The sequence below is a fragment of the Triticum dicoccoides genome, chromosome 3B (genome assembly GCF_002162155.2).
Source record: "Triticum dicoccoides isolate Atlit2015 ecotype Zavitan chromosome 3B, WEW_v2.0, whole genome shotgun sequence".
In the NCBI taxonomy this organism is placed as follows: Eukaryota; Viridiplantae; Streptophyta; class Magnoliopsida; order Poales; family Poaceae; genus Triticum; species Triticum dicoccoides.
The window spans coordinates 350,704,569-350,715,387 of NC_041385.1; the positions used below are offsets into that span (position 1 = coordinate 350,704,569).

The window sequence follows — 10,819 nt, forward strand, 5'->3', positions numbered from 1 at the left end:
AGCTATATCCCACCCTCAGTTTTGTATTTTAAAAAAACACACCAACGGATGTCTCACAGACAGTCAATGAGGCATCTTTCCAATAATGAAGCTATAGGGTTGCATGCAGTTGAAAAGGCAGCAAACACCATGAACCTGCAGTTTACTGCAATCAAGTACTAGTTACAGTAGTAATTGGTCTATTATGAAACCTCTTTTTAATAGTCCTTTGAGTATTAGATTGCATCATAGTAAATTGCATTCACAAGTTGATGTTTCCATTAGATTTTTTACATCTGGCACAAACTCTTCCACATAGCTGTGAAAAATATTATTCCTTTTACAAATTTACTGTCTTCAACATTCATTTTGAAGCTCATCACATTCTGACAAGATTCATTGTGCAGTGTTTTGACTCCATATTACAATGAGGAAGTACTTTATTCATCTCATCAACTAAATAGAAAGAATGAAGACGGTATCTCAATTTTGTTTTATCTACAAAAGATTTATCCAGGTGAGTTGCCAATTCTATTTTATGTTTCTTAAACAAAATGTATCAGTTTTTAACTCATAGTAAAATTTAATGATGCTTGTCAATCTCTAGATGAATGGAAGAACTTTCTACAACGCATTGGAGTTGATCCAGATAACGAAGAGGAAGTAAAGGGATGCATGGATGATATCCGTATATGGGCGTCTTACCGGGGTCAAACACTTGCCAGAACTGGTAACATGAAGATTGTATCTCTTAAAAGCTGACAATTTTTCTGTCTTTCTGCTTATCTTATTGTTTGCATCTTGAATAGTGAGAGGGATGATGTACTATAGACGAGCTCTTGAAGTGCAATGCTATGAGGATATGAAAAGTGAACAAGGTTAGCCACATAGGGTTCTGAACACTGGTTCTGCACTTCTCATTTTATGTGAACATACCTGAGAAAATGCAGCCGTGTCATGTGCTGACTAATGTGTTATTTGGTTATACTTTAGCTGATTTGGGTGGAGACGAATCTGCAAGGTCCAAGGCCATTGCTGATATCAAATTCACTTATGTTGTTGCCTGTCAACTCTATGGCATGCATAAGGCATCCAAGGATTCCCGGGAAAGGGGTCTGTATGAGAACATCTTAAATCTGATGCTAACGTAATTCACTTACCCTCCTTTATTTTATGAAATATATTTTCTGTGGCTCCTCTGAGTTTCAAATACAAATTGTACAGGTATCCAGCTTTGCGTATTGCTTACATTGATGAGAAGGAAGTACCACTACCAAATGGTAAAATGAAGAAACATTATTACTCTGTTCTTGTGAAAGGTGACGATGAGGTACTGAATTTACATTTCATGAACTGAAATGCCTACTTTTTTCTGTGACGTTTTTATTATCGATGGTTAGAGTTTATTTTCACCTTTGACTTCATATTGTATTTCCTACTTACTAGTTGGTAATATTTACAACATAATTTGGAAGAATATAAATAACTATATTCTCACTATTTATGTGTCAACATTTCAGGAAAGTAACAGCATATTGATTATCTACTCTACTCCGTTGATTCAATATGTGCTTATCTAAATATTCTGCATGCAAAGAATATTATATCATAAACTCTTATATAGCTTGATCTTTGCTATCAGTTTGGTAAGGGGCTGGACTGACTACTGATGCGTGACCACCTAATATTTAACCTGTTTATAGGAAATTTACCGGATAAAGCTGCCTGGTAAACCAACAGAAGTTGGAGAGGGGAAGCCTAATAATCAAAATCATGCCATAATCTTCACTAGAGGAGAAGCACTTCAAGCAATTGACATGAACCAGGTAAATGATCTGTATTTTTTTAGTATTAAGTCTAATTTATCAGTGTATCTTACATTTTCTGCTGTCTAGGATAACTATCTTGAAGAAGCATTTAAAATGAGAAATTTGTTGGAAGAGTTCCTTATTAAACATGGAAAGTCCAAGCCAACAATATTGGGTGTTCGCGAGCATATCTTCACAGGAAGGTTAGTTTTTCTGTTGGCTACTAATCGTCTCTTAAATTTGCTATATCTTTCTTCTGCGTAACTATCAGCACACTAAATTTAACATTAACCCTAATGCCGAGGGCTTGTTGTGCTGTGCCCTCAGCATTAACCCTTATGATTACTCTGTGCTCCTGTGGGACCTATGTGTGTGTGTGTGTGTGTGTGTGTGTGTGTGTGTTTGTTGAACCTTGTTGGATGCTTGGCTTGGGCGGTTTGCTTTATATATAAAGCGGGGCGAAAGCCTTTTTCGGTAATTTAACATTCTCACTTCACATGCAGTGTTTCATCACTTGCCTGGTTTATGTCCAACCAAGAGACCAGCTTTGTTACTATCGGCCAACGTGTTCTTGCAAACCCTCTTAAGTATGTTTCTTTCCAATTTTAAAATTCAGTTGACCGTTTCATTTTGTATAGCTTATAAAATGTAGTTATGGTTCAACCACCTCAAGTATTGATTGATATCTGTAGTTTCTCTCCACTGTTTTTTCGCCCGAGCATTCTTGCTCTTCCACTCAGACACTGCCAAGCAAAACAAACATATATTGGTTAGTTAAACAAGGAGCTATTAGTTTTGCTAATAAACAGTCAAGATTTACTGTGATATTTCCATAAATTAAAGATTTCTGTGAGATTTACTAGTTATGGCTTCAAGAAATTTCACCTGAAACAATAAAATATTGAACTCCTGCCAAAGACTGCAGGGTTTAATCAGCACAGAAATAGTCCATGTATGCATGGGTAGCTTTAACAACTACTAGATTATATGCACAGAACCCCCTGTTGCCCTCCCCCCCTCCTCCTCCCGACGCTATGGCCTCCGGCGGCGACAACAGAGGCGCGCGCCACCGCCACCGCCACCGCGAGGAACGCTGGAGGGACTCTGACACCGACTCGTCCCCCGGCCGGCGCTCCTACCGCGACGTGGCCTGCAGCTCCGCCCCTGCCGCGCGGCCGTCATGCCAGCTGCAAGCTCCTCCTGCGCCGACCCAGCGTGCACCCGCCTCCTTCCTCGGCCCCCGCTCGGAGGTCCACCGCGTCGAGCGCGCGACGACGGAGGCTGCGGACGAGGGCGGTGCATGGCTGCAGCCAAGGGGCAGAGATAGGCGCTCCCGCGCCCGCTGCGCCCGGTGCACAGAGGTCCCCGCGCCCCGCCTTCGCCGCAGCCCCACACCGGAGGAAGAGGCCGGCTTGTGCTTCCGCTGCCTCGACCCGGGCCACCACTTCCGCTATTGCACGAACAAGGTCAGGTGCAGGCGCTGCCTCCTCTCCGGCCACGTTTCCAGGGAATGCACGCCCGAGTGCCGGGCCCACGACCGCGCGCTGCTACAGGCCTCACCTCCGACGCGACGCCGCGTCACTCCGCCGCCGCCCCCACCCCCTCCTCCGACCATGCGTGCCCCGGCAACGCCAGCGCCTGCTGCTGACCCTCAAGGCCCAGTCAGCGTCACTGTCGTCTGATGGAGCACCGTCAAGCTCGACATCGTCGCCGTCTTCCACCAGCATTCGAGCTGCGGGGCCGCGGTTTCAATCGCCTGAACCAGGCCCTGTTATCGCTGCTACCTAAGCGTCCGGGTGCCAAGGACATAGGGACTACCGCCCCATCAGCTTAATCCACCTGATGGCCAAAATCTTCGCCAAGACGCTCTCTTTACGCCTTGCGCCAGAGCTCGATGGGCTGGTTAGCAAGAACCAGAATGCCTTCATTGCCGGCCGTAGCCTCCATGATAACTTCATCCTCGTCAGGCAAACGATGCGCGTGCTGCACCAGCTACGTGCGCCCCGAGTTCTGCTCAAACTGGACCTGGCGCGCGCTTTCAACACCATCTCCTGGCCGTTCCTGTTTGAGGCGCTGCGCTAGTACGTATTCGGGCCTTGGTTTCTCGACTGGCTGGCCATCTTGCTCTCCACCGCTAGCACGAGCGTGCTGATCAATGGCGAGCCCGGCCCCCCAATCTGGCATCGGCGCGGACTCCGACAGGGCGACTCCATGTCGCCCCAGCTCTTCGTCCTTGCTGTGGACACGCTGGGACGCCTCATCAGGCGCGCCGCAACGCTGGGTGTCCTCGAGCAGCTACACCGCCGGCGCCCCATCCTGGAGATATCACTATAAGCCGATGACGTCGTGCTCTTTTGCCACCAGTCGCCGAGCGACACCAGGGCGATCAAGGCTATCCTCGAGCTCTTCGGACGCTCCTCCGGGCTGCTGGTGAACTACAACAAGAGCTCGGCCTCCCTGCTTAATTGCGGACCGGAGCATGCATCACTGATCACCGGGAACCTGGGATGTGCACTTGCCAACCAGCCGCTGACCTATCCAGGGATCCCGCTGACCATTCAGCGCCCCACGAGTGCGCAACTCCAGCCGCTCGTCGACAAGGTTGCAGGCATGCTCCCATGCTGGAAATCAAGGCTTATGAACAAAACTGGAAGACTAGCACTGGTTAAAAGCGTTCTGTGCGCAATCCCTATCCACCAGCTGCTTGTCTTCGCTCCCCGGAAGAAAACCATCAAGCTCGTCGAGAAAATCCAGATATGATTCTTGTGGGAGGGGCGTGTCGCTGCTAATGGTGGTAGCTGCCACGTCAACTGACGCCGCGTGTGTCGGCCTACTTCCCTTGTGGGCCTCGGTGTCCAGGACATGGAGCACGCGGGCCTAGCCTTGCAGCTACGCCGGCTTTGGTACTGCAAGACCGACGCGGAGAGGGCCTGGCAAGGCCTCGATCTCCAATTCTCTGCCGAGGAGCAGGCCCTGTTCTTCGCCTCTACATCGATGATTGTTGGCGATGGCACATCCGGAAAGTTCTGGGAAGACCGCTGGATAAACGGCCGATCCGTCCGAGAAGTTGCGCCCCAGCTCTACTCCTGCATCCCCAAGCGACGACGGAAGATACGCTCCATTGCTGATGGCCTACGGAACCATAACTGGGCGCGCGACATCACCGGCAACATTGGAGTTCACGAATTGGGCAATACTTGATGCTGTGGCGGGACACCGAACACATTACCCTTCATGACCGCCCCGACACGCTAGTCTGGAAGTGGCGCCCGGATGGCGTCTACTCAGCGCGCAGCGCCTATCTGGCCTCCTTCGAGGCTCCTCTGGCTGCGACGCATGGGACCTGTTCTGGAAAAGTTGGGCCCGGCCACGGGTCAAATTTCACATGTGGTTGGCCAACCTCGACCGTTGCTGGATCGCGGAAAGATTGAGCCACCGTGGCCTACAACATCACCCCCGCTGCGTCCTGTGCGACCAGGAGCCGGAAACAATGATCGCACAGGACGCAGTATTTGATGCATTCACTTGGATAAGCATACAAAAAAGGCTTTCGCCCCGCTTTATATATAAATAAAGCACCAAGCCACAAGGTCCAGCAAGAGTTCACACGGACGCACGCACACACACACAGCCGCACACAAGGTAGCACAACACATAGTACTAAAAGTTTCTGCTGAGGGCACAGCTCAACCAGCCCAAAAAAAATGAAAAAACGGCGGCGGTGCTGATGAAGACTGCGAAAGCTAATCCGGCTCGGGTGGTGGAGGAAGCGGTGGCGTCAAGTGGAGAGCCATCGCCCGAAGATCAGCAATGATGATGTTGATGGCGTCTCGGTCCTGAGGGCGGCTAAGCGGCTGCCAAAGCTGCAAATAGCCACTCATTTTGAACACCGCGTCAGTAGCACGTCGAAGAGGCACACGCTGGATCACATGACGGCTAAGCATATTCTGCTCAGCTATATGGCAAACAAATTTGTGATTGTATCAGCATAATCTGGTCAACATAGATTCCTCAGTAAACTTGAGAATACCATTAACTTCTTAGCTGTTAACCAAAGTTTAAAGGGAAAATCTAAGCTGCAGCATGCGCACCAACGTCGTCCTGTGCGGCGGCATGGGGACGCGCGCTCTGCATCGCATGGCCAGGAAGAGCCATCACACGTAGCGAGGGGCCCACAGGTGGACGTAGTTGTACTGATTTTTCCTATGAGATTCCCAGTCTGACACAAGCCTGTAGGGTACATGGAACTACTTCTAGCAATCACGTAGTAGGGGGGTGCAGGACACTGCAGGCTACAGGCAGCCTTTTCTGCTCATCTCACAGAGAAGCTTGATCTGCTGCATTACACATTTATACTCAGAAGGCTTTGCAACATCTCGCTCTTCCTCGTATAGTCACTGAAACCCAACTTTGAGTAGCTAACCCAAAAGACTTAATAATTAACCTGTAACCTATTTTTTATCTCCTAGATTTAACCTGGGAACTGCACATTTTTTTCCGCTAAACCCGACAACTATACTTATTTTTATTAAAGGCTGGCAACCACACCCGCTTAAACCTGCCGAGTATATCTGTTTAAACATGGCAACCATGTATATATATCCTGGTAATTGCACCCTCTTAAACTTGGCAATTACACCTGCTAAAACATGGCAAGTGGCACAATATAAACTGTTAATATGACAAGCACAATAAATCTGACAAGTGCGTATAATGGCAGGTGGCATGGTTAAAGTGTAAATATGGAAAGTAAGCACAATAAATCCGACAAGTATAATGGCAAGTGGCATGGTTAAAGTGTAAATGTGGAAAGTAAGCACAATAAATCCAACAATTATAATGGCAAGTGGCACGGTTAAACTGTTAATATGGCAAGTAAGTACAAGAAATTCGACAATAAGTATAATGGCAAGTGGCACAATTAAACCGTAATATGGCAAGTAAGCACAATAAATCCGACAAGCAAGTATAATGGCAAGTGGCACGGTTAAACTGTAATATGGCAAGTAAGTACAAAACTCCGATAAGTATAATAACCTGAAAAGTACCGACGAAAAAAGTTGAAACAATGCCAACATAGGACTTAGTTTCCACCAAAAAGCCAGTAATTGAAACTGATCATCATTCATATCAACGGTTTGAGAGATAGTATTACACTTACCAATCTTTTGTAAAAGTAGATAAGTACATAGATAATCAAATAATAGCAGGCTGCTCTCATGGAGGGCTAAGGAAAAGCTGGTGGGAAATACCATGTCCCTGCCGGTTTTTTTTGAAGAGGGGGGAGGGGGGGAGTTAGATCGATTACCTATTTGGCTATTCATACCGAAGTTTGCAGTTCCTCATAGGTTCCAAGTGATTGGCATTACCATGGGTAAATTAGGGAAACTGCTAGACAACCGACTCATTTCAAACAAGCGAGGTCCAGTAATTTTTTTTCTCGAATACGCTCAAGTGTGCGTATCATTCATTAAAGGAGGGGGAAGAGTCCCCAAAACTCCACGGTTTTACAAATAATTTACATGCGGATTTACATCCAACACCACCTCATTTACCTAAACGAACTACTCCTGATCTACCCACGTTGAGCCATCCACCTCAAACCCTTCTACCTCACCCTTGATTAGTCCTGCCTTCACCCATAATCTTCCTTCCTGCTCGATTCGTTGAGTAGTCTGTGCTATTGACGGAGCTGCCCCATTGAAGACAATGTCGTTCCGATGCTTCCATAACATCCGCATACTAAGGAGGCACCTGGCGCGTGTAGACCTCCGATGCTCCCTGCTTTGGTCTTGCCTGATGCGGTCCAGTAAATAGCGCTTCTAATCTCGTAAGCTCTGCTAGATACAATGGCTAAATGAGACTTGTGGGTCTAAGTTGTAACTGGGTAGTTCCATAAGTAAATATAGGAAATAGATAGGACCAGAGTGATTTAGGTGTACCTTTCTTTTGGAGATCATTGTGCTATGGACATTCTATACTTATTAAATTTCAATTTGTGATGCAGGGTACGATTCCACTATGGTCACCCTGATGTTTTCGATAGAATCTTTCACATCACAAGGGGTGGCATAAGCAAGGCCTCAAAGGTTATTAACCTCAGTGAGGACATCTTTGCAGGTACCATATCCAGAGAATATGCATTATGCAGTTTTTCTTCCTTTTCCAATAAGCTAATAATTGTTCTGATATATTTAAGGATTCAATTCAACCCTGCGACAAGGAAATGTTACCCATCATGAATACATACAGTTGGGTAAAGGACGTGATGTTGGAATGAACCAAATATCCAACTTTGAGGCCAAGGTGGCAAATGGTAATGGTGAACAAACTCTATGTCGTGATGTTTATCGACTAGGACACAGATTCGATTTCTACAGGATGTTGTCTATGTACTTCACCACAGTTGGCTTCTACTTCAATAGCATGGTATGAATCTCATGCTTTCACATATCAACTTTATATGCACTTCCAGGAGGTAAAAAATCAGATTGATTTACTTTGTGAGTATATAACAGCAGACCAGATATAGACTCTTCTGTTTTGATTCCTCAGGGATCATACTTGCAAATAGTCTTGTTGAAATCAGTAGCTACCGTTGTTACTTGTTTTATAACGATTGATATCAATATATTGACTTGAGCTTATGTTGATGCACATAAGACCATGTTGCATCATGCAAGCATGTTTTCTTATCTCTGCATTTTATTCGTTTGAGATGATTTGTACAAAGCTCCCTCACCTCATAAGGATTGATGTTTCTATTTTTTCAAGCAATGGGCAACATATAGAAAGTATGATGTGTTCCGTTCAAAGTACAGAAGACACATAAATCATTGTGAGTTTTGTGGCTTTAATTTTCAGGTGGCTGTTCTTACGGTGTATGTATTTTTATATGGGCGGTTGTATCTTGTTTTGAGTGGCTTAGAAAAGTCGATTCTCCAAGATCCACGGATTAAAAACATCAAACCCTTTGAAAATGCACTTGCCACCCAATCGGTATTCCAACTTGGGACGTTGCTCATCCTCCCGATGATAATGGAGGTCGGCTTGGAGAAAGGGTTTGGTAAAGCCCTGGCTGAGTTTATAATCATGCAACTTCAGTTAGCTCCTATGTTCTTCACTTTTCATCTCGGGACAAAGACTCACTACTATGGAAGGACTATACTTCATGGTGGTGCAAAATATAGAGGAACAGGCCGGGGTTTTGTTGTACGCCATGCAAAATTTGCTGAGAATTACAGAATGTACTCACGGAGCCACTTTGTGAAAGCATTGGAGCTGCTAATCCTCTTGGTTGTTTATCTAGCATACGGGAGTTCTTACAGGAGCTCGAGTTTGTATGTATACGTCACAATTTCGATGTGGTTCCTTGTTTTCTGCTGGCTGTTTGCACCTTTTATCTTCAACCCATCATGCTTTGAGTGGCACAAGACGGTTGACGACTGGACTGATTGGTGGAAGTGGATGAGCAATAGGGGTGGTATTGGGCTGGCACCTGAGCAAAGTTGGGAGGCTTGGTGGGTGAGTGAACATGAGCACCTAAAGAATGGAACAATACGTAGCTTGCTCTTGGAGCTGGTTCTGTCGCTGCGCCTCCTGATCTACCAATATGGTATTGTGTACCACTTGCACATAGTGCACGAGAACAAAAGCTTCATGGTACTCATCCTGTTTAAATCTCCTTATCCTCTAGAAACATTTCATTCATTTCAGGTAGAATAATAATGCTGCTTTGTTTGTTCCACCCAGATATATGCACTATCGTGGCTGGTTATTGGCATCGTTCTTGTTTCGCTAAAGGTAACAGTAGATATCCTTGGTATTGCATCCATATATATTCTCATGCATGTTATGGTACATTTGCTTAGGTAGACTCATGTGTTCCAGGTTGTTTCACTGGGGAGAGAGAAGTTTGTTACCAAGTTTCAGCTTGTGTTCCGTATACTCAAGGGCATTGTGTTTCTTGTCCTCATCGGCTTGATGGTGGTCTTATTTGTTGGTTTTGATCTCGCTGTGTCAGACGTTGGCGCCAGTGTCTTGGCCTTCATCCCAACTGGCTGGTTTATTCTTTTGGTGAGTGATTTCTTTCTTTTATACAATTATTACTAGCTCTTTTCCCCTTTTGTCATGAAAAGAAGACGGCACGTTTTGACCAAGATGGCAAATTCTTATATAAGTTTATACTACTGTCACATAACATCCCCTTGTGTTGTAGATGGCACAAGTGTGTGGACCGCTGTTTCGGAGGTTAGTGATTGAGCCACTTGGCGTGCTGTGTTGCTCCTGCTGCCCTGGTGGAGCATGCCGAGGGCCTTGCTGCGCCAAGTTGAGGCAGAGGAGTGGGGCTGTGCTCCGTAAGATAGGGCCATGGGACTCCATCCAAGAGATGGCAAGGATGTACGAGTATACCATGGGGATCCTCATCTTCCTGCCCATCGCCGTCCTCTCGTGGTTCCCCTTCATGTCAGAGTTCCAGACGCGTCTGCTCTTCAACCAAGCCTTCAGCCGGGGCCTGCAGATCTCGAGGATCCTCGCTGGGCAGGACGGGAGGGGTACCATTACCAAGCGTGAATGACCTTGCTTGCTTGCAAACCACCCTGCTCTGTCTGTAGCGTGCATATTCACGGCGTTGTATTATATTATATTGTTGATTTGGAACTTTGGAAGGATGCATTGGAGCAATATCTGATTTGTTCTCACCGTTGAACCAAAACTAAAAGAAAGCTACACATTTGCTTTTCCATTACACCTTTTCTTGGAGTTTACAATTAATCATCTAATATTTCCCACTTACTATGGAGATAGTGCACTTTTTTTTAGATAACTAGTAATGCGTTGCAACGGGAGAACAAAATCATATGGCCCTTACCCAATAAGAACGTCTCTGTTTCAACACCTGCGTCGCCGTTTATAATTCTTCCTGGCCCTGCCTACGATGGCCTTCATGTCCACTTGATCACAATGCGTCTCAGCGTGCTTACTCTCAAGGGAATGATCTTGGCCATCGCATTGCATAATGCACGGGCTTG

At 46.0% G+C, this 10,819-nt stretch overlaps 1 protein-coding gene across 3 annotated transcripts in view; it reads left to right on the plus strand.

The window, feature by feature from the left end:
• LOC119276047 (callose synthase 7-like) overlaps window positions 1-10,536 on the plus strand; it is a 33,439-nt gene extending 22,903 nt beyond the window's left edge. For 2 of the 3 annotated variants that reach the window (XM_037557009.1, XM_037557010.1), the window contains exons 29-42: window positions 387-496; window positions 587-709; window positions 789-857; window positions 973-1,126; window positions 1,204-1,309; window positions 1,683-1,805; window positions 1,875-1,990; window positions 2,291-2,374; window positions 7,795-7,907; window positions 7,987-8,216; window positions 8,652-9,449; window positions 9,540-9,590; window positions 9,678-9,863; window positions 10,006-10,536. In XM_037557009.1, the coding sequence (XP_037412906.1) occupies window positions 387-496; window positions 587-709; window positions 789-857; window positions 973-1,126; window positions 1,204-1,309; window positions 1,683-1,805; window positions 1,875-1,990; window positions 2,291-2,374; window positions 7,795-7,907; window positions 7,987-8,216; window positions 8,652-9,449; window positions 9,540-9,590; window positions 9,678-9,863; window positions 10,006-10,365 (2,623 nt within the window). In that variant the 3' untranslated portion in view covers window positions 10,366-10,536. The remainder of the gene's footprint in view (window positions 1-386; window positions 497-586; window positions 710-788; window positions 858-972; window positions 1,127-1,203; window positions 1,310-1,682; window positions 1,806-1,874; window positions 1,991-2,290; window positions 2,375-7,794; window positions 7,908-7,986; window positions 8,217-8,651; window positions 9,450-9,539; window positions 9,591-9,677; window positions 9,864-10,005) is intronic. The other variant, XM_037557011.1, reaches the window with a different exon arrangement.
• Window positions 10,537-10,819: the final 283 nt, after the last annotated feature.